Source organism: Centruroides vittatus, unplaced genomic scaffold (assembly GCF_030686945.1).
Source record: "Centruroides vittatus isolate TY-2023 unplaced genomic scaffold, ASM3068694v2 contig_1343, whole genome shotgun sequence".
Classification (NCBI taxonomy): Eukaryota; Metazoa; Arthropoda; class Arachnida; order Scorpiones; family Buthidae; genus Centruroides; species Centruroides vittatus.
Window position 1 is genome coordinate 309,342 of NW_027120855.1, and position 24,203 is coordinate 333,544.

The 24,203-nt window shown below is 32.8% G+C and overlaps 1 protein-coding gene across 1 annotated transcript in view; it reads right to left on the bottom strand.

Annotated features, from left to right (window-relative positions):
- The window catches only part of Glg1 (golgi glycoprotein 1), a 171,409-nt gene that overhangs the window by 65,441 nt on the left and 81,765 nt on the right, over positions 1 to 24,203 (bottom strand). The window contains exons 11-15 of the mRNA XM_067289283.1: positions 22,997 to 23,134; positions 16,216 to 16,365; positions 11,437 to 11,556; positions 11,279 to 11,367; positions 6,100 to 6,214 (exon numbers count right to left, since the gene is read on the bottom strand). Of these exons, the coding sequence (XP_067145384.1) occupies positions 6,100 to 6,214; positions 11,279 to 11,367; positions 11,437 to 11,556; positions 16,216 to 16,365; positions 22,997 to 23,134 (612 nt within the window). The remainder of the gene's footprint in view (positions 1 to 6,099; positions 6,215 to 11,278; positions 11,368 to 11,436; positions 11,557 to 16,215; positions 16,366 to 22,996; positions 23,135 to 24,203) is intronic.

Below are 24,203 nucleotides of genomic sequence, written 5' to 3' on the forward strand. Positions count from 1 at the left end.
AAAAGAGTGCCAGATATTTTTTAAGACATTGAGTGGCCTTCCATCATTTTTCTCACATTCTACAAAGCATGTAAATGCATTCAATGAGTCAGAAGTGAATAAATGATTTCCTACAGTGAAAAATACACAATGGAACTACAACTCAAGAATTTTAAATGTGGCCTATGAAAATAAAACAGAGTTGATCAAGTTTTTTGAAGATATTGTTACTAATCCAGACAACTGGGATGCTGACTCATTCATAACTACCAAAGAGTATTTAACATCTTTGAAGGATTTTAATTTCTCTTTCTAACTGGAAATTTTTAGCCATATTTTTTTCCGTTACTGATAATTATTCAATATTCTTCAAACTAAAACTTACGATATTAAACACTGTATTGAAAAAGTGAAAAAAAAATTTCTGTCCTCCAAGTAGCTCGTAATAACTTCCAAGAAGTTTATGCAAATGTGAAAGAAAAATATGACATCATTGAACCAACAAGAAAGTGCCATAGAGAAAATGAATTAAAAAACACTAGAATGAGACATTTGTGTTTCTACAATGAGATTTTCGATACAATCGTTAGTCAGATGCAAGTAAGATTTAATGATCTGAAAGAACTTCAGTTTCTGAAATTAACTGACTCGAAGAAATTTTGGTAATTTAAAACCACATTTCCAGAAAACTTATTTGCTTCTTTGACATATAGTTACAGAAATGTGCTCATTTTTTAAAAATTTGAGAAGTGAGTTAATGGCAGTGTACAGGTTGTCAATTTCTCAAACAAAACAGTGACTGAAATTATGAGTTTTCTGAAATGTACCAACTTAGCTGAAGAAGCATATGTAGATACATACAAATTCTGTTGTCTTGTGTGCACCATTCCATTGAGCACTTCCACAGTGGAACACATGTTTTCTACATTGAAATGAATTAAAAGCTATGTTTGAAACATTCAAGGTGGCAACAGAATTTCCCAGCTTTCTCTTTGTTGTCAATTGAAAAGGCTTTGATTAAAGACCTCCAAGAACAAAAAAATTTTTATAATCTTGTTATAGAAAAATTTGTTCTTAAAGAAGATAAGAAGATTTCATTATACAAATAAATAAAAGTTTATCTGCTAGTAAGCTTCGTACAAGATTTGTTATTGTGGAAACTTACTATGCTTTTTCGACACAATAAATAGAAAAATTAATGTGTCAATAAAATTATTTTTCCCCCTGGGTATTTAAATAATAACTGTTATAGAATAATGTATGAAAAATAGGTTCTCTCACATCTGTCCCTTTGGAAAATTGTCACTGCACGCCACTGATCAGTATGTATTTAATAAGAAGACAAATAACACTGTAAGGAACTGAGTCCGAACGTTATTTTTATTTTATTATTATTTCTGTTTTATTATCTTTTGTTTGGGGTTTATGTTTATTTAAGACGAAGGTTCCCCACCACTCTCTTGTTAGTAATGAAAAATGAAGATAAAACAACTCACGGAGAAATAAGCGCCGTAGGAAACATCTTGCGCACTTGCACTGCCCGACGGAAGTAACACTCCGCAGAAAAAAAAATGGAGGGGGGAGTCCCCACAATCACTAGTAGAGAAATACTTGATAAACTGTCTTAAACATCCCAGAAAATTATGATAAATATTTTGTAAACGGTTTATAAGCTTTGTCGGAAACTTAAAGCTGCCAGAACAAAGTTAATGTTAGCAACTAAGTATGTAAATAAGAGGAGTAACCCAGCTCAAGTGTGACGTCACCTCACAGTATAAAACCCGTACGTTAACCGAAGAAGGAGAGGTGATTTCCAAATCGAGGCGACTGTGAGAGCGAGGTTAATTCGAAAGCGAAGTATTTTCTGATAGAAGTCCAGATTGATAATTGGACGATCCAAGGTGTTAAAGAGGAGTTCGATTGACGATTTGACGATATCGAAAGTATTGAGGAAATAGTTTCTTCGTATAGTGAAATGACGGATAGACGTTTAATTAGTAAGAGATTTTGTTCATAGTTTCTAAGTATTTGATTGTCGAATTTTCAAAGGGGAAATTAATATTAAGTTAAGCTAAGTAGCTGAGTTTATTGTCGGGTTGACTTGTTGATTTTCGTTAATAAATTTTGTTTGGATTATTGACATTTGTACGTAGTACATTCTAGTTGCTAATTAAATATATTTGAACTTTTGATCTGACTTGATATTTATCGTTATTACTACTAATTTTTCGGTGCACGCTTAAAAGCCCAGGCCTGGCAAACTAATCTCGAGTCCGCGTAAAGTACCCGTTAGGTTAACGGAAGTTTTACCGACCGTAATTATAGTCGGTTTCCTAAGATACTAAAAATAGTACTTTACAACACAGTCCCAGTGGCATATACCTGACAGTAGGATGTACAAATTGCATGGAAAGACGTAGCAATAATCCAACTTGCTAGAAATGCCGACGACCTCCATAACTTGGAAATGCTAGAAATGTATAAGGCTCAAAAGGAGCAAACGTGCATTAATTTTAGAGATGCGGACAGTTTATCCACAGTGTGGAGATGTATTTATGAAGTTTGAACTTTAACATTCATTGTTTTACAGAGGGTTTATTCCGTTTGGTATCGTTCTGAATGTATTCTTATTGGTTTATGTTATAACTTTAAAATTTTGTACTTTGTTCTTTTAAATTTAGAACATTGATTATGCATTCTATCCATTAAGTTATTTGAATTCTGTAGGTTTCCTAAGTGAGAAGAACCTGTGATTGGTTGAAAATGTTTTTAATGTATTAAACTTATTGCTGGATATCAGTAAGGTGTGCTTATAGTTTCTCACCATCTCCCATCAAATTTGGTTTATTATTACTATAACCAGGAAAAAATTTGTTGGCATTTTTTCTGTTCTCATCATTTTGCATTTTCTATTTTATTTTGTCTATGTTTACAATGGTTTACATATTATTGCTTAACACTGGTCAGTACAATACTAGATTGCTGGTAGACAATTATGTAAAATTATTATTTGATACAAAGTCCACTTGATACAAATCAGATAAAAAGATTGCATATTTAATACATATAATTACAAAACATCTTTGCTCATTTGCATCAGTTAAATTAATGCTTCTCAAACTATTTGAGATAACTAATCAATAATGTTTCTTCCAACATTGGTATAATATTGAAACTGTACTATCACCATCATCATATTAGCATGCAGCATATATAAGATAGCTATATAGTTACAAAGAAAAGGATTTGTGAACAGATAGGAAAAAGTAATATCTATAATAAAATTATCAAAAATCTGTGAGAACAGACAGCATGCATTGCACATTTCATGCAAAAAACTTTTTTGAAACTTAGTGTTGGTCTACAACAAGTAGTCCAGAATTAAGTCGCTCCATTAAATAAAACAATAATTTTTATATTATAATCACCAAACTCAGTTATGTAGAAGTATTAGCATAATATAATCTATAATTCAAAAATTATATAACTGACAAAAAAATTACTCCTAAATGAAATTCTTTCTAATCTATATCCAGATCACACACATGGACTTTTCACTGGGAAAAACTTTTTTAAAACAAGGAACATACTACTGTGTCTATCAATGTTAACATATTTATAATAAAATGACGTAAAACTTTACAAGTACTTTTGATAGCCTGTCATATCTGTTGTCTTTAGGCAAAGAAACTGAAAAGTTGAATGGCACATTACAAATACAGAATGGTTGGAATAGAATACAGTTTGCGAGGCTGCTGAATTGGTGATATCCAAATGTCGGGATTAGCGTAAGTGAGGTGAAGAAAAGTGAGGCAAATAGCTGCAGTGACAAATAAACTCGTTTATTTATACTAAGTCTTATAATCTGGTGTGTCTCGTCAATTGTAGGCGCCGGACTGTAGAGTCGATGGCCCTGCAACAATCGGTTGAGATGGTGTCGTGAGGTCCGGTGACGAATGGTGAAAACTAGAAGTCCAAGGCAGGAGGGCATTAGGGATGAAGACAAGGCAGATAACTTCACAACAGAAGGCAAAGGAAATTCTGGTCAGATGACTTCAGTTGGAAGCTGAGAAAAGTTTGCACAGTTAACTTCACAAGAGGAGGCAAAGAAAACTCTGCCTTTGTCTTTGAGATCCAGGTTTTTAAAAGATTCTCTTCCCAGATCTCTAGCTTTTGATTGGTCATTTTCCAGGCAGATAACAGACTATTTTGAGCTACCAAAGGTTTAATTCGACACTGTGTTTTAAATCAATCAAGGGAAATTAATCACACCTTGAAACTCCTGCTCGTATCTAATTGTTTCAAATTTTCGTAAATCTGACACAATCTCAGCATTATCTCCTTTTAAGGTTATTTAAAAACTTATTTTTTTCTGTTGATTAATAATTTTATTATTTCCCGATTTTATTTAGGTTTCTCTTCCAATTTTTACGAGTGTTAGAATCAAAGCCCAATCCCTTGATTTGACACTTTTATGATATTTTTAACAAGTGAGCTCAAGTAGCACTTGGGCCTCACAGTTTGAATTCTTAGATTAAAATATAACAACAATTAATTAATAGATTAATAAGTAAATGTACATTGATCAATACTGCAAAATTGACAAATGAAGTTAACATAATGCAACACAAAAAACCGAATGAGACAGAAATGGAAATAAAAGAATATTACAAATGTTACTATAATCACTAGCAAGAATGTACCAGAACTAAACAAAAAGGAGAATTATAATGAATGTATATAACTATGATATGTGTTATCCACAATATTAAAAGGCACAAAACAACAATTTAATACTGTGAAAATCAAACAGCCTACAGAGAGATAACCAAAGCTGTGGAAGCACCAAAGTTGGATGATTGCAAAGTCCAAGATCCATTACGTAACAAAACCAAAGAACCAGCATAAAAGAACTACTTACTTTGAGAAGTAAACATTTTCGTCCATTTATAAAAGGTCATCCTCAGGCTGGTGTTCTAAAGTTTGAATCGCACATTTTTGAAATGAATCATAAACTTTACATAGTAATTGATTATTGAAGGATAGTCGATAGATGCCGATTGGTGAAATGTTTATATATAGCAACAGTGGTAGTTAGTCAGATATTACATCTTTCTGGTGCACTTATTGCAACATAACCTCAATATGGCTCTGATATGCAATACATGCTAACATTTGAGGCACTGTCTTAGAGTGGAATAATATAAATCTGTGATTTTTCCAGCAGACACTAAGAGTTCCTATCTTAGCACAGTAACCTACTCAAACTTGGCTGTGGCATTATAAGTTAGGTATAATTATGCAATATATATGAATGTGCTCTATTTGTGAGTAACTTTATCCCAAGTAAGAAATAGAATTACCCAAAAATTCTCTATTCTTCTTAACAATCATAGTAGAAATAAGGTAAAAGAAATGTAGAACCCCATGCTTGAGATCCCTAAATTTGGCTGAAGTCAAAAACTGTTGAGTTAACACATTGTAATTCCACCAATTATTGTTGTTGGAAGGTGTTGGAAAGTGGTGTGGAGCTAGACCCTATGGAACAAAGCAGAAATTATAGCAATTTTGTATATGCTGGGTTGAAAAGTTTCTAGTCCTCTCTAGTTCTAGTAGATTCATGCTAGTAGTCATAGTTATGCTAGTAATTTTCATTTGTATCTGTTTCTATCTCATTCAGTTTTGTGTGTTGCATTGCATTACATTAATTTCATTTGTTAATTTTGCAGTATTGATAGACTTACATTTACTTATTATTCTATTAATTAATATTGTATTTAAATCTAAAAGTTCAAATGATATTTTATTCCAACCATTCAGTATTTGTAATGTGCCATTCAATTTTTAAATTTCTTTGCCCAAAGATGACAGTTATGAAAGGCTGTCAAAAGTATTTGTAAATTTTTAAAAATTTTTTTAACATAAATTTATTAACATTGATGTATAGAGTCTGTTCCTTGATTTATAACTTTTTTGATTTGGAGGGCCGAATCTGTCTAATTTAAACATTTTAAATTTTAAATGTCAACAATAAAAATTACAAACTGAAAATGTTTAAGTAATAAAATGATAACGATTTCACAGAAAAAACCTATTGTATCAAAGAGAATTTAAACTTACTCGTTGTATAAGTTCTACTCTTAGTTGATTCCTGCATTCTTTTGACACTTTCTGCTTTTTATTTGATAGTGTGTCATTGGTGACAATTTCACTCAAACATGCCACTACTTCCCATCTACAGATAAAATTATTTATTTATATACATGTAAATATATTAATAACAAGACATTCAATAATAGATATTAAATTGTTAAAGCCTTATGAGTAAAAATTTCCAATAAATTTAACCTTAATTAATTACTCTGGCTAATAAAGTGTCTATATTGTGTAACTAATGAATATTGACATTGCATGCTAAAGTTTAAATTCTTCTAATTTATTCCTTTCTAGATATTTCCTTTCTTACTATCCAATATTTCTTTTACATTATTATTTTTACTTTTACTGTGTATCATTCTCATATAGTGTCCTGTTTTGTATCTCACAGGTGGGCCCAAGTGCAAACCCTGCGAGACCAGTACAAAACTTAGAAAATTTCTCCAAACTGTTTGAACTATACGACGAGTTGTCAGAACGGTAGCTTTTCGTAAAGATCCGTATAAATTTGAGCGAATGTCGATCGTCTTCAGACTTTTAAGTAACAAACGTGAGATAACTCCCGTGGCAGAAAGAACTATTGATACGGTATGGACTTTATTCATTTTTCATAGACGTTTTACCTCTTGTGAGAATTTAGTATATTTGTGATTTTGTGATTTTTTTTCAGTAATTTATCACACAAGGAACACTTATTGATATAGGCTTTATTAATGGAGGAAATGCATTTTGGGTCTTAACTCCTCTTCGGTCTTTATTCTTTACAAAAGAAATAATAGATATAAATTACATCACACAATAATAGATAATATTTTTTTTAAATCTTTTTTATTTACATAGCTGATTATTAATTACAAATTTAAATTAAAAATTAGAAAATTGACTGGATAAAATTTGTTTAAAAAAGGGAGCTGTATAAGATAAAATTAAGGTAGATAAGAAAAAGAAACATTAAGTAAATAAAATTTAAAAATTTTTCCTATAAAATAATATAGATTGTTATTATCTATAAATGGTTTAAAAATTACAAAGTAAATAATGTTTAAAACAAAAATTTTTAAAAAATATAAAACAAATTTTAAAAAATAAAACTGATAAATAGAAGTAAAATTAGGTTAAAAACCTTTTCTTCAAAAAAGTTGAAATTAAAAGCTCTTAAAATCATTATAAAAGTGTACAAGTTTCATTGTGTGAGATCAAGTTAAATTGACAAAAACAAGCACAGTGTATTATAACAAGATGGGGAATGGGGGTTTGGATGGGATCTCTAGTAGACTCTATCTGTCATAAAGAAGTAGTTGCCAGATCTCACTAATAGTTATAAAATGAGCTTAAATGATGATCTAATCATTTATTTTAATAATTTATAAATGTTCAAATAATTTCCTTTTAATAATATTTTTTTTATTTTTTTGAGTATTTTAACATTATCAAGTGAGATCTTGCAACATTCTCCATTACAATGTATGGCCACTGCTAAATTAGCGTAATTAAATTTAGTAGCACATACATTCTATATCACAAAAAATATAGATGATGTTGTTTATGCTTAGTAAGTGTTGTTCTTGTTTTCCTTTAGAGTTGCTCGAGATCTGTGTGAGTCCAATGTATAACTCCAAAAGAATATGTGAGTACTGGGATGACATATGTGTTTATTGCTTTAACTGTGTGTTTTGCATTTAATTGTGTTCTGAGAATAGCATTTAACCTACTTTGGTATTCTTTAATTAATCTTTGCTTTATCTGTGTATGTTCTGTTAGTTTGGCCTGTTGGAATCCTAAATATTTGTAGCACTCGCCCTCTTCCATGGATTCAATAATGTCTCCATTTCCAAGTGCAAAATCTTCTTTCTTCAGGATTCCTTTTTCTATGTGAAGTGTTTTGCATTTATCTAGGCCAAATTTCATTTGTATGTCCTTGGTGTATGAATGTGTGATTTGTAGGAGTTGACAAAGTTGTTTTTGTGTGGATGCATAAAGTTTTATGTCATCCATGTACATGAGATGTGACAGTGTAAACTGTGTTGTTTTTTCATGTCTGATATTGTAACCATATTGCATGTTGTTTAACATGTTGGATAATGGGTTCAAGGCTAGGCAGAACCAGAGAGGACTCAAGGAATCTCCTTGAAAAATTCCTCGCCTAATAAAAATTTGGTTTGATTGTATGGAAGTGTTATGAACCCTGAGATGTAGTGTTGTTCTCCAGTGCCACATAGTGTTTTGGAAGAATGTAATGAGTGATGGATGTATTTTGTACATGTGTAGGATATGTAGCAGCCAACTGTGTGGAACACTGTCGAATGCTTTTCTGTAGTCTATATATGCCATGTGTATGTTTCTGTGTTGTGTGTGTGCTTGCCGTAGAATGACTGAATCTATGAGTAACTGTTCTTTGCATCCCATGGTTTCTATGGCAACCTTTTTGTTGTTCCGTAAGAATGTCATGTTCTTCAACATGTTTGTATATTTTGTTTGCGATACGAAATGTCAATAATTTGTAGAGTGTTGGAAGACATGTAATTGGTCTGTATTGTGTGGGGTCTGTGGTATTGTTGTTTTTAGGTTTCATGTAAGTGATGCCCTGAGTAAGAAATTTTGGCATGTCTTGTGGATTGATGATGATGTGTGTTAGGTGTTTAGCTAGTTCCTGGTGCAGTGATGTAAATTTTTTTACCAGAAATTGTGAATGTTGTCTACACCAGGTGTCTTCCAGTTGTGTGCTCTGTTAACAGCGTAGCAGATATCGTGTACGTTTATTTCAGTACAGGGCATAGTTGGTATGTTATGCAAGTTTTTGTTCTCCTCCTCGATCCAGCCTGCATCAGCATTCTGCGTAACAGCACTGGACCAAAGAGAAGACCAATAAGTTGTGAGTTCTTCTTCTGTTGGTGTGCCACTTTGCTGTGTATCAGTGTTTGTTTTGGTACTGGTTTGTCTGTAGAAGAGTTTTTCATTGTTTGTGAATAATTTATTTTGTTGTTTTTATAGTGTACATGTTTTGTATCGTTTGAGTCTACGTGCTTTGGCTGCAAGTTTTTGTTTTAGTGTATCAATGTATTCTGTAATGCGTGTGTTGTGATGTTCATGTTTTGTGTGTGTTTTTATTTTCTTGAAAATGTTTTTGAGCTGTTTCCTTAATTTGGGTGTTATGTTGTTTTTAGTGTATTGTGTCAGCCTGCCTAATTGCTGTCTAATGTCATTTATTTGTGTTTCTATTCTTCTCTGCCAGGCAGGCTTGTGATAGAATTGTGTTTTCTGTGTGTTTGTCTGTGATTGTACTTTCAGTCCATGGTGTGTCACAACTGTGACTGCCCCAGCATAAACTAATGTATGAATGTCTGCGAGTGTAGAAATTGAATGAATGTGGTGTGGTAGTAAGTGAGTGTTTACATAATTTAGTGTTTTTCCTACTTCCTTTGACGTGTTGATTTTTGGTATTCGTGGTCGTTGTGTGGGATCTGCGCCTGTATATTTAGTGAGTGTTTCCTGAAATATAAGTGAGAGCGTATTAACTAAATCCATGTCTATGTTATCAGTGATGGACGAGGAAGTGTCTGTAGTATCATTAGTGGTAATTGTTGTATGTGTGTTATTATCAATGCTTGTTGCTGGATTATCCTGACAGGTTACATGATCTTCATTAATGTTAGATGTTTCTGTCTGTTGATGTATTTGATCAGCAACCTGTTGTTTGATAAGTTCAAGTGTTGTTTGTGGAATAAGGTTGTTGTGTATAATTGTTCTTTTTTGATCAACAACCCTTTGTTCGGTGACAGTGAGATGAGGATACTGTTGTGTGAATCTATGATGTAGTTGTTGTCTGTACGCTGTCATGTTTGTTTCAAGTTTTGTGATCGTGTAATAATTACGGATGATAAACTCGTTCATTTCTACTGTCCATTTCATCTGTTGGCGTGGTTTTCCGGCATTTGTGGTCTGTGAATGCATTGCCACAGAAACACCAAGACTGGGTTGGTTCCTCACATCTGTTGAGGACATTGCAGTAGCCATGCTTGGGCCGGTGCTGCTTTCACCACCGGTAACCAAGGGAGACTGTGACCTATTTTTCGAACGTGAGCCTCTGCCTAACTCACAAACACAGACCTTGTTAACCCGGGCGACGTCCAAGCCGGTATCACACTTTGATCTAGTTATTACCATGATGAATATCTCCACAGAATGTGGGCGTGGTCACTCTTAGCTTCATCTCTCCCCATAGACCTTACTGGCATGGGTGTCCCTACCAGGAGCTTATGCTCCAGCCTGCATTGCCCTATGGATCAGTAAAATTACTGGGCTCTCCCACCATGACAAGGTGGTGACCATGGGAGAGTTATTATTATTATTATGTTGGGTTAAGTGAGATATACTCGGTTAACACCAGTGGCTGTGTACTATGCCAGACCAAAGTCAAGGCATAGTAACCAAAACAGAAATTAAAGAAGTGTATCAGTGTGTGTGTGTGTCTGTATTCAGGAATTTTCTCACAATATGACATGTGCTCAATATAGTGGCCTTCTGTAGTGCGATGTACGTGTTTCTATTCAATTGTAATGTGCCCAGGCTTTTGTGCAGTGTGTGTGGTATGACACCTGTAGAGGAGAGAACAACAGGTACAATAAGCACCCTATCCATCCTCCACAGATGCCTTACTTCCTGAGTGAGTTCTGTGTACTTGCTAATTTTTTCAGTGCATGCGTTTTGTAAATTGTGAGTGTTTGGAATGGATATGTCTATAATGTATGTGATTTTATTGTGTTTGTCAATGAGTGTGATGTCTGGTCTGTTGTGGTAAATTGTTTTATCTGTGATTATGGCTCTGTCGTAGTACATTTTGTGCGTGTTGTTTTCCAATACTGTCTGTGGAATGTATTTGTAGTACGGTTCGTGAATGTCTGCTAATTTGTGTTTCTTTGCAAGCTCTTGGTGTATTATATTTGCTACTTGATTATGTCTGTGTAAATAATCTGTCTGTGCCAAGAGCTTGCAACCAGAGGTGATGTGTTGTATAGTTTCTGGCATGATTATTACTATTATTATTATTATTATTGAAATTTTTCAGTTCTCAATAGGTCAAATAATTAATTCAGAGTAAAATAATTATTATAGTTAGAAATAAATCTGCATTTATTTAACTTACTTAGTTTTAATATTTCCACATAATTGTAAAACATCTTGTTTGCAAGCTTCTTTAAATTTAAAATTAAAATGATAATCTTTAAGAGATAACTGGAAGAAAGAATCAACATTAATCATTTCTGAATGACAATTTTACATTCGACAACTTAATGCTATTACCAATTGAAAATGTTCTACCGCTACACGACACTTCTGGTATTTTTTCATTTCTGGTTCGTTCTTATGTTTGATAAGGCACTGTATTAAATCTCCCTGATCTACATCTTGTCCTTGAAGATCCTATTAAAAAAGATTAAGATTAAAATCATTAATTAATCTTTAAGATAATTCAGTGAAAAACTACAGTGTATTGAAAAATTAAGTTAAACCCTGTTAAAAAACTATATCAGAGATATGTAGTAGTATTAATATCTTTGGGCATGTACTGAGAGACAATATCTTTAAATAAGTATGCAACTGATTTGACTTGGAGATGATTCAATAAATTTCATAAACAAATGAAATTTATTGAACCATAATAAGAATGGTTGTTTATAAATTTATTGATTTCAAAGAATATATAAGCTTTGAATTTATAGGTTATCAATACTTTATTTCAAATAATAATAGTAAAATTAGCAATTTTTTTTTTAAACCATTCAAATGAAATTTAACAACAAAAACATTTTTGATGATAAAAAAAAACCTTCACAGAAACCTTTTATTTTCTAGCACAATATAAAATCACTTTCCTCATTTTTCCATGTAACAAAGAACAAATAATAAGCAATGCATTGTTTACAAAAAGAACACAAGAATACAGTAAAACCCTACTTAAAGCTGCCTTGATTAACACTGATTCAATAAAACGTGGTCTGCTCAAAGTCTAAAAAAAAGCTCAAAATTTACGCCGATTCAAATTATCGCAGCATTTCATTGATTCGTATATAATACACGATTATTCCCAAACACAAACCAAACAGCAAAAAATGGCAATTCGTCATAGCACTGTACTTTCCTTAAATTATGTATGTTTGGTGCAATTTTGGAAAAAATATATCATAGATGCTTAGGCAATATCGACTTCACTTGGCAAGAACTAACTGATAAATGCATGAATAAAGTGTGGAAAAAGTTATGGATGAAGGTTCCCAAGGATTCTCAATGAGAAGAGCCTATTGCTGTATTGTTTCATTAGGTTGACAATTTAACCTAATTGATACAGCAGGACTAGGAGATGCAGACGAGCAAGTCATTGAGAAGTTACCGCAGGTTTCTGGTGAGAGCCTTACCAATGATGACCTTCGAGAACTGGCTGAACAAGGAATTCATGTAGAACTGGGAGATAGTGATTCTGAAAACAAAGAATTTCTCTACAGATTTCCTTAGTAAAAGTTTGGTAACAAAAACCAAAATCGTTGATCAAATTGTAGCGAATGATCCAGATTTTGAAAGGAGTGCAAAAGCAAGACGAGGCATTTTAGATGTGATCTCTCCCTACTGACATTTGCTTAAGGAAAAAAAGCGACAAATGAAACTCTACGATTTTATTGCAAAAAACAAGAATTTCAAAAGAGCCAGGACCTTCATCACAAAAAATGAACTTTACATTTCTGTGTGCATATGTTTGTGCATTATTTAGCATAATTATGCAAATTAATATAAAATAACTTAAAATTAAAGTAAAATCTGTTTATTTTTGGTCATATATTCCCCTTTTCCTATTTACTCTATGTTAAAATTATCTCATTTAACACTGTTTCACTTAGCACTTTGTCATCTAGGAACACATCTCCTGTGTTAAGTGGGATCTTACTGTATAATCATCTTAATTCTGATGTTATTAATAAGAGCCAAAAAATCACCATAATGTATCAGGCTATTTTTCTGCTACTATTAATAATTAAGTTATAGTTTGGTATTAGAGGTAGGCATTAGGTGCCATCTCTTATTAATATAATAATTATAATAAAATTAATATTTTTATTAAGCAACTTAGAATATTCTGAAAAAAAATAATCGGCCTGCAGCGGTACTCAAACCTGCAACTCCCGCTTACCATGTGGATGCATTGCCAGTTATGTTACCCAGACCCTGAGCAAATACAATAACTCATTACATATTTCATTTCTAGTACTGTAGTTTTGATTGTGTTTAGCTGGAGAGTCATTTCATATAAAAGTTGGTCACCCCTAGTGGTGGTATGAAAAACAGTGATACCAATGGCACAACAGTTCAAAAAATCATTCAGCTTTATGCATTACATTTCATGACAAGCCAATTTTACAGCCCATTTTCAACTCAAAATGTTAATTTTCCAGCAAGATAATGCTCACTGATACACAGTTAGGGTTTTTCAGAACTGTCTGTCATGTTGTCACACTTTGTACTGCCCTGTCTACAGATTTGTCACCACTGAGTATTTGTGGAACCAGATGATACACCAACTTTAGTCATCAACAAATATGAGAGCTGGAGTGACAAATGCAACATCTGTAAACAAATCTGTTGCAGAATAGCATATTGTGTCTGTAAACGTCTGTGCCTGACTACTGTCACATGCATCCAGGCAAGAGGAGATCCTACAAGATACTGAACATTACAAGTTATATTTTACTCTTGTTCTACACAAAATCATCCCTTTGTAATCATTTCTTATCATCACAATTATGTAGAAGTTCATTTGCTTCCATCATCATCATCATCATCTTGGCACAACTTTTTTCTCAAGACATGTAAAACATTTTTTACAATATACATATACAGTAAAACCACCATTAATGAACACTCTTGAATAGTGAACACTTCTACTTAACAGACATTTCTTACAATCCCTGTAACCTTCAAATAGGACATCTATTCCATTTACCTCTAAATAGCAAATGTTGTCATCCATAACCAACTTTACAAAAACACAAATCCCTCCTTCAATATTCTGAAATAATTAATTATGTACAAAACATTTTAAAATGAAAACAAAGAATTGGTTCAAATATTCCTTTACATGATAAATTTTAACAATAGATGTTGAATAAAGACTGGCTGAAAACAGAAACAGGAAAGGAGGGCAGGTTGTAAAAAGCTGAACAATACTCTACCTGTTAAAGAAGACTAATCTGGTTAAGTTGTCAATAACCACTTCTTATAATACATATTGCTATTAAACTTTCTGTTATTGTTGGAATTAAGCTTATGGTATCAAGAAGCCATAAACTTTTCCCAAGTTATTCATTCATTTGACAAGAACAGTAGTACAGTAGCAATGAAAAAGAAACTTAAAACCATTAATAAAACAGCATTTATATGGCAAAAGTTCAAAGGTCATATAATAAAGGTGATTTTTCAGTAACTTTGAAGTGTGGGAAGATATTTGCTATTCTCACATTTATAACGTCATTTATGATCTTAACAGTTTTGTGGCAGCTTAATTGTAATTTTTAATAAATCATTTAACCAATATCTTCTAATCTGATTACAAAGGTTCATTGAGTGATTCCCACTCAATGAACCTTTATCTCCGGTAATGCTTAAATTTCAAGAACAAATGTTTTTGGCCTCACCTGAGATTTGCTTCAAGTTAATTGAAAACAGGATTCCAAACTTGGAACGACTTTCCTTGAAACAACTTCAAACGTTGAGTTTCAAAATAAATTGGAACATAAGCGCGTGCTACGGAGTATCAGCAACTTCTTGCTCTTTGCATACGTAGCACCAGGCGTACGATAGTGCATTGCCATCTTTAGAGTTTATACATCTCCCCTTCAGGCCGGCCCTGTATATTTTGAGGGCCTCAATGGTGGCCTAATGTGGCCAACATGGAAAGCTCTTTTCATCAGTCTGGCGTTGGATAGGTCTGGTTGAACCTCTGGGTCGGTGGCATAGATGAATCAGACTTCAGGGGAGGCCAGAAACATTTGTTCCCAAAATTTAAGCATTACAGGAGATAAAGATTTATTTGAGTGGGAGTGTTAATAAATCATTTACTGAAAAACGCAAAACGGTTTGAAAAATTACACCTGTGCAATAACTAAAAAATGGACAAATTGCTGTATTGATTTTTATTAGTCACTTAGATCAAAAATAATGTTATAAATGAAAGAAAACAGAATGCATTTCCCACATCTCGAAGTGGATAGCCAATTACCTTTATAACTCGACAGTCAAACTCTCACAGCCTAAACTGATCTTTGTACCCTTCTTCTCATAACAGTTTCATTTTTCTTTTTCATTACTCCTGCCCCCATCTTTTTGATCAATTAATAATTAATCAACATTTTATTTTGTTGCAATTTTACATTCCATTTAGGATATCCTGTTCAATCTGTTTGATATTCAATTAAAACAAGATTTTTACATCTGAAAAGATGAATAATACACTGTATATATATTTTAATTATATATCCTACTTATACTTGACAGTATATTCACATTCCTAACTCAGATTTGATGTTTTCATAATCCATCATATTTTTCACTATAAGACGATTGTGTTAAAATATTGCATGTACTCATAACAGCAAACACCTCTAAATAGAAGACAAATTTTCCAGTCTAAATAGCGTCTGCTATTTGGTGGTTATACTGTATTGTAGTCTCTATCTAAATATTCAAATAACTTTTTGAGTTCTTAACTACATAAATCAAACATCCTTTTATTACTAACGTAAGATTTATATATGGTGAGCATTACAAAAGACAATTCTGAAAATGTAAGAAAATTATTGTATATGAAATCAGTTGTATAAAATACTCTGATATTAAACAAACATCTGGATTCTTTAAGGAAATACTTAAGACTAGTTAATTATTAAATAATTTGGCTATAAATAAGCAGTTAAGCTACCAAAATTAACCTCTTTTACCTAATTAACTCTCTATATTTAAGTTAATTATCAGATTGGTTATGTTATTAATATTCTTTTAGTTCTATAAGTTAAGAAAATTAAAGTTAAAACTTACATTACAAAAAATGGATAAAACCGTACTACAAGCGTGATATAAAGGATAATTTAGTTCTAAGTGTTCTGATTCTTCTGCTGTATAATTTGATACTGCTTTCTGACAATTGGCACTAAGTTTATCCAAATTCTTTTGAAGACAATTCATTTCCTAAAATTATAAAATTATTATAAATTATGTAAAAACTCAATAATTAATTGTATATATACTTAATTTCCTACATAATATATAATTAACAATTTGCTAACAATGAAATTAGTTTAAATATAACATAAATTAATTAATCAAATAAATACTGTATAAACAAATAGTTGTATAAATAAAAGTGTTTACATAAAACTAAAATTTTAGAATATCTTATGAAAGAATATGATGTAAACAGATTTATGGATATAAGTAAACATCTCTAAGCCCAATGAGTATATAATGAATTACCAACGATCGCCTAAAGGTTCTAAATTTATTTAAAATTATAATTATTAACTTAGATAAGAGATGGTACCTAACGTCTACCTCTAGTAACAAATTTACTTTATATCTATCATTTAATTAGCCAATTTATAGCCTGATTTTTAGGCAATCATTGGTAATTCATCAGCTTTGTGGAATTTTTATTTTGAATTATTTAAAATTATTTTAAAATTTACACAAATTATTTTGTGTTACTTTACTTACTAACAATTACAATACTTTCAATGAGAAACAATTTTCACATTAAGAAACAAAATTTTTCTCATTCTGTCATTTGACAAATCAAAACCTTTAAGCTATATGTAGAATCATAGTTTTTCAATGTAAATTCTATAATTAGCAATTCTCTATTGAAAAAATGTGAATAATTTTTCAATATTTCTTTTTGCCTCCATGTCCTTACTTTTATTGATTTTTCAATATTATTTACAATGTTTGCTAAGTATTATCATCAGTGGTGATCGTATTGGCTTGAGTTCACTACAACTCATTAATCTCACAACTCATCATAAACTTTAATTTGTCAGCCCATAAAATTTTTGCAATTATTTGTCAGCCCATAAAATTTTAAATATAGATTATTTCTTTGCATATGCAAACTTTGTTTGCTATCAATAAAAACTGATGTGAGCAACATCCAGTGAAGAATAATAATACTGTAAATTGTAATATGTCTGTGATAAGCATTATGCCTGATTCATGATAGCCAATACAAAATCTAGTATTGCACTTGTTTTGTGTTGTTGCAACTGACAGTTTAGCATTCCATACTATTTTAAATAAATGTGCAGATTACAGAAGGAAAAACTTTTCATCAGCAATTATTCATAAAATCTATGAATCTAGCCATTAGCAAATATGTGAAAAATGGTCGACTCCTAAAAAATTGTAAACCTTAGATCGCAAGTGCTACTACATGTTAAAGAGAGTATCTTTAAGATGGACATAACAAAAAGTATAATTAGAATAATGAGAATAAATGATAGAGAATAGAGAAATGCATTAATAAATTTTTACAAAATGATTACCTTAATTAAACAAATAAACTAAACCCTAATATATTCTCTCAGCACACCGGGTTGTTTAAAAAACAGTACTCACATCAAAAACCAATAACCGATGCGAAAACTTCCAAAAATCAAACGTTTTCGACTCCCCTTCTTGGATCTTTGTCAGGCTTATTTATGTTTTCCATTGAAACCGGATTTGAAGGTTTTTTAAACTACAGCGTGCTTTCCGTCCAAATAATTTGTAAAAAGGAAGCATAAAAAGGAAGCAAAAAAAGGAAGAAAAAACTTTCGAATCCGGTTTCAATGGAAAACATAAATAAGCCTGACAAAGATCCCAGAAGGGGAGTCGAAAACGTTTGATTTTTGGAAGTTTTCGCACCGGTTATTGGTTTTTGATGCGAGTACTGTTTTTTATAAACTAAACTTTAATAAATCCAGCAATTAACAAAACTCACTCAGCAAATAATTAAAAGACCATAAAGTTGCTGAGATAATTTATTTAAATGTAAACTAATGTTTTCAACCTATTCGATAGACCAGCCTCGGATTAAAGGAGAAAATTAGAACAATAGTGTTCTAAAATAGAATATATAAATTTAAATACAAAAAATAACAGAAGATTAAGAATATAACAAAACAAAAATATCTGTATAAATCAGATATAATATTATATATCATGTAATAATATAAATAAACAGAATACCAAAAATGTAAAATTAAGGCATAAGTTAGGAGTTTTTAAAAAACTTTTTAACGAAGTACAGTGGAACCTCACTTAACGAGCATAATTTGTTCCAGAGTCTTACTCGTAATGCAAAACACTCATTAAGCGAAACAATTTTTCCCATAGAAATTGATGTAAAATACGATAATGTGTTCCACGCCGAAGAAATGCTCAAATGTTTAATGTATAATGGTTATTCAAAAAAAATTGTACAATATACGTTGTTAAGGAGCGTGAATCATCATCATCTTTTCTTCTAGCATGAAATGAACCAACGTGGAATGAGAATTCAATTTGCAGAAGACACAAAAAAAAAAAAAAACAAAAAAAAAATCACAGACAATGTTTGATAAACACTCCAAACGATATGCCGAATTCTTGGGCTATGTAAAGACTATAATTAAATAATAGAAATTAATTAATTTGACTAGAGGTAGGCAGTTATGCTGCCATCTCGTATTAAATTTTAGAAACGTCTGAATTAAAAATTAACTATTTATGATTATTAAATTTAATACAAGATGGAAGCATAACTGCCTACCTGTAGTCAAATTAATTAATTTCTATTATCTATATATATAAAAACGAATGTATGTCTGTGTGTCTGTTTGTCCTTCATGCATTACCACACCATTTATCCGATTGCCATGAAACTCTGGGAAGTTGTTTAATACACTCCTGCGAAGGTTTGTGGCATATGTGAAGACCATCATTAACCCCCCATTTCAAAAATATCTTTATATGTGGATTAAGGCTTTCATGTCCAACAGATGGTGCTAACTTCCGACAACTTAAATTTGCTTTTCTATGAGGCATTATGCTTTTCTGTGAGAATGGACTAAAGCAGATCATTTTCTATCTATCTATATAAATAAAATATAACGTTCGTTTGTTCGTACCGATTCCTTTGAAATTTTGACACAACGTTGCATTTGAATATGCACGTGTTTTTATATAATATACATGTCAAAATTCCCCCTACTGGGGGGAGAGGGACAGGATTAAGGCTTACTGTGAAGAACTCTGCTTTTATTATACTATTTTAGACGTGTTTTTGATTGCGTTTTAATAGGGTACTGTACAATTCAATTCAATTATTTTATTAATGCATAAAAAATGCATGTCCAGCACCGCTAGGCATAACTGGACATGGGTTACAGAAAACAGATTGCAAATAGACAATTTCCCATAATTAAGTAAACACGGGCAATATATGGACTTTGAAGTGGATACAGTAAGCAATGGGCAATTAGTGAATACAATGCAATAGTACTTATGATACATGGCATTTACAAAAGAACAAAACATGTCAGTATAGCCATAGAATAGGCAAATACAGTTGTAGAATGATTAAGCATATATGGAGTAACAATTAATTGTTGATATTTGAGCAACAGTATATGTACAATGGAGAGCATATAAAATACAATGAATAAATGATGGAAGCAGAGTACAAAGAATAAAAAACACAGTACTGGTAAATACGACAATAAATGTAGCAGCATTAGCAGGAAGGGAGGCTGTACAGTATATACAAACTGAATTACATATTACCTAGAAGTTGAGTTACTAGTGGGGACGTTAGTCCTCCTGTTGTATTGGTAGATGAGTTGTACAAATTGATTGAAGGTGTCCATATCGTTTATCAGATCACTCAAAAACTCGTGATTATTATTTGGCCAGTGGCCATGCTTGTGGTTGATGAGGATGCGAAGCTGTGATCTCTCAGGCTCCAGCATGACACAGTCTAGAATGTAATGGAGGCTGCCATCCTGCTTATTACAAATAGGGCAGAGGCCACTGTTTTGTGGGTTGACGAAACGCTTAAGGTACGAGTGAAAGTGGCCGTGGTTGGTCAGAAATTGCGTGAGCTGAAAGTTGGGTGTGATCCATCTATAAGAGTATATTGCAGAAATATCCGGAAAAAATTTATATGTAATATTTTGATTTAAGTCCCAGTCGTTTTGCCAGTTGGTGTGAAGATCGGTCCATAGTAGCTTTTTGATGGTATGTAAGTTAAATTTACTGTAGTCAATTGGTAAGGTATCGTCAGTGGCTGCAGCTTTGGCCAGGGCATCTGCCCGCTCGTTCCTGATGTTGCCCTGGTGGGCTTGTACCCAGGTAATACTAATAGAGTTATCAGTGTATTTGACGGCCTCGTGGATTTCTTGTGTGATGGGGTGGAGATTCTTGCGACAAAGGAGGGAAACAGCAGAGTTACTGTCCGAATGGAGTGTGACGTTCAGGTTATGGTAGTTCGTGGTGCACCACTTGATGGCCAACTTGATGGCAAGCAGCTCTGACTGGAAGACAGAGCAGCTACCATACAAGCAGGCTCTGTGATGAAAGATCTCCATCTTGTTCTGATAGGCGACAAAGCTGCAGCCCACATTATTATCACTTTTTGACCCATCAGTATAGATGTTTATTGAAGGCTCAGAATGAGAGTTGTGGGAGAGGTTAGTTAACTCGTTCGGGTAAGGTGATTTACAAAAGTCAATAGGACGCTCGAGCATGTTGGCCCGAATTATACCTGTACTGGTGACGATGTCGTTGCCCCACTTGATGTTCCATGTGTCGCTGAATAGCTTGATGACTTTGTCAATCGAAGGCTTTTTACATATTACTTGAAGGCTGGCATTAGGGGTGGTACGGTATGCCTTTGCGATGTGAAGCAGGGCTGTCCGCTGGGCGGAGATGAGCCTTCGACGTGGGTGGGATTTGGCAGCAGCCTCTCCCCAGGTGCCGCACCCATAAGTGATGATAGGGACGAAAATTGAGTCGTAAATTATACTCATAGCTTCTGAGTTTAGGCCCCAGCTATTTTTGGCCACCCTGGTAAAGGAGTGGAAAATGAGGCTGACCCTGTCGCAGATATACTTGATGTGCTGCTCCCAGGAGAGATGGTAATCTAGTGTGACTCCCAGATATTTTAGGGTTTTCTCAATTTTAATTGAGTGCCCGTCCATTTTGATGGTTGGAGTCCTTTTGTAGAGATTGGGCTTGCGAGGACTGGTGAAAATAATACCCTTAGTTTTAGGGTATTGTACACTAAGAAGGGATTTTTTGAAATTCACCCCACGGGGGAAATGTTATACATTTATAATAGATACATTTTGAGCCACAATAACGCGTGGCCGGGTCAGCTAGTTTAATTATAGCCTTTACATAGCCCGAGAATTTGGCATATCATTTGGGGTGTTTATTATATAACAAGCTTTGGTTATTGATATTTATAAGTAATATGTGTGAACACAAGTTTGGAAAAATATTGCATAACAGGCCAGAGGGAAAATTGGGTAAAGTACAGTACAACAAATCCCTAGTTCAAATATATAAAGAAGTTGCCAAAATGACTTATCAGAATTATTTACAAGAGACCTCCTACTGTTTTTTCATTGATCAGAAACGATAAGGGCAAGATCAAGGACACTTTTGGGCCAGAATTGTACTCCAGCCTTATGACTACAAGGTAAACAACTCATAAATTTATGTCAGTGCAACAACAAGGAATTTAGCCACAAAAAGTAAGGAACTTCAATAGAACATTTGAAAAAAATAAACAACACTGCACTGGCCACACATGCAAGGAAGAAGAATGTACTGTACAAGTCAACTTGATCAAAGTTGACTTGTACATATAAGCCAAACTGTTACATCAGACTGCAGAACCGACATTCATTTGGACATTTGACTTCATTAGACATATATAAAGCAATATTATAAGGTTTACTAATACAAATGTTTTCATCTGTTTAAAATGAACATCCTCACAAAGAACATAGAATGCAGAACAGAAATTATAAATTCAAACCATTGAAGAAATTCAAAAATGAAAAGCTTCCAGATCGCAGCACAGTAGTTGTTCACACAATTGTTGGAAAAACAAAACTTATAATGCCATATTTTCATGTTGTCCAGTATGTCAGTCTATCTGGGGGAGACCAGGAAATCAGATATTTACATATGGTAAACTGGCTTGCTGGTTTATCCCAGGAAATGCTGGTATGCCAGTTTAAATGAGGTTATACATCCCTCTTTATGAGGTGCATGGAAAAGTTTGCCATGAGGCTATTAGACATCAGTTTAGTCATTCATTATTAGTCATAAATGAAAAATTATTCTACTAATCAAAATTCAATTCAGAGATTAATATTAAAAATGATTGATGACTAATGACTAAATTAGTGGTGCCTAGTTTATTTGGTCAGTTTCAATCGTGATTGAAAATTTAATCAACTAATGCACAACACTGATGGCTGAATATTTACAGACAAAAACAGTTATTAAAAGTTCATTTAAATTGTATTGTTGTTTCATCAGAAATTATCTCTTTGCTATAAAATTGGCATTAGTTATTACCATTATACTTGCAATAATAAAGTTTCATTTGATTCCAACACCCTCCTTCTTGGTGAATAACTTTTTATTGATAAGTTTGTATTGTTGTATTATATTTTAATATCCTAATGTTTAATTTAATGTTAAATTTTAATCTTTCTTAATCTTCAATTTATGCTAGGAATCTGAAGTTTAAAAACATTAGAGTTTATTAAATTAAAGGAATTCGGCATACCTGTCCTTTCTCAACATTATTGTTGCAGAATTTGGGAAGATCTCGAATACAAGGTTCTTCAATTTCTGGGTGCAAATCCACACTTATTGCTCGTTGTCTCATGACTCGTCTCACTTCGTACAAGCATTCCGGAGATAACTACAGTTAATATTTAATACAAGCATTAACACCAATATTTAAAATAAAAATTATTTACATAGATGATGTAAAATCATCAACACACTTTTACAAATTATAATTATTATTATATCTTTTCCTATCAAAACTCAATTACAACAATATCAGATAACTGTCAAAATTCAGATTTAAAAAATAAAATAATTCGTTATGAATGTAGATATTTGTCTACCCAAAGACAAACATCTGAGATGTAAAAAATTTCACCAAGTAAAAAATTATGACAATTTACACAGCCAAATTTTTTTAGGAGTTTTTCTTTGGTAAAGGTGAGCTTGGTGCTTTAAACCAAAATGTAGAAAACAATAATAAAAATCTTGTGGGTGCTGTTTCAAAACATCAAGCTTATCTTAACCAAAAAAGAACTCTTAAGCCGAATGCACACGTGCGGCACGGCAAGGAAAAGCAGCAGAATGACGTCACTTTTTCTCGCCGCAGAAGTCGATTTTGTGCCGCAAAAGTGGTTGAATTCTATCTTTGGTGGCGGTCACCGCCAAGACGCATTTCTATCAGCCAATAGCAGTTTGTCTGGTAGTCTCGTAAGAAAATACAACCACGTGGTGTTTTAATGGCAGAAAGTTTGACGCGATTAACCGAGATAACAAAATAACAGAATAAAGAGGAAAGGATAATAAATTTAACACCAATTCTACACAAACAATCACATATAATTTAATTCAAAGAACAAACAACCGAATCTTACTCGAAATAGTATTCTTTATCGAGAGATCTTAATCGAGGAATAAGCCTATTTTGTACACCAGTTCTTTCTCGATCCAAGAAAATATCTCTAATCCAAAATCTTCGACAAAATCTTCTAGCTAAATAAAACAAGTGCCATACAAAAAAAAATTTGTAAACACGTGGATAGCGGCAATGTCGGTATCGTTCGCCATCTTGAATACTGAAAGCACGTGCAGAAATGTAAGTGGATTGTCACTTGTGTGGTTGTGCTGCCGCATGGCGAAGATATGTTCGTGACACCGCTTTTCACAGCCGCGCCGCATGCGTGCATCCTCCTTTAAAGGAT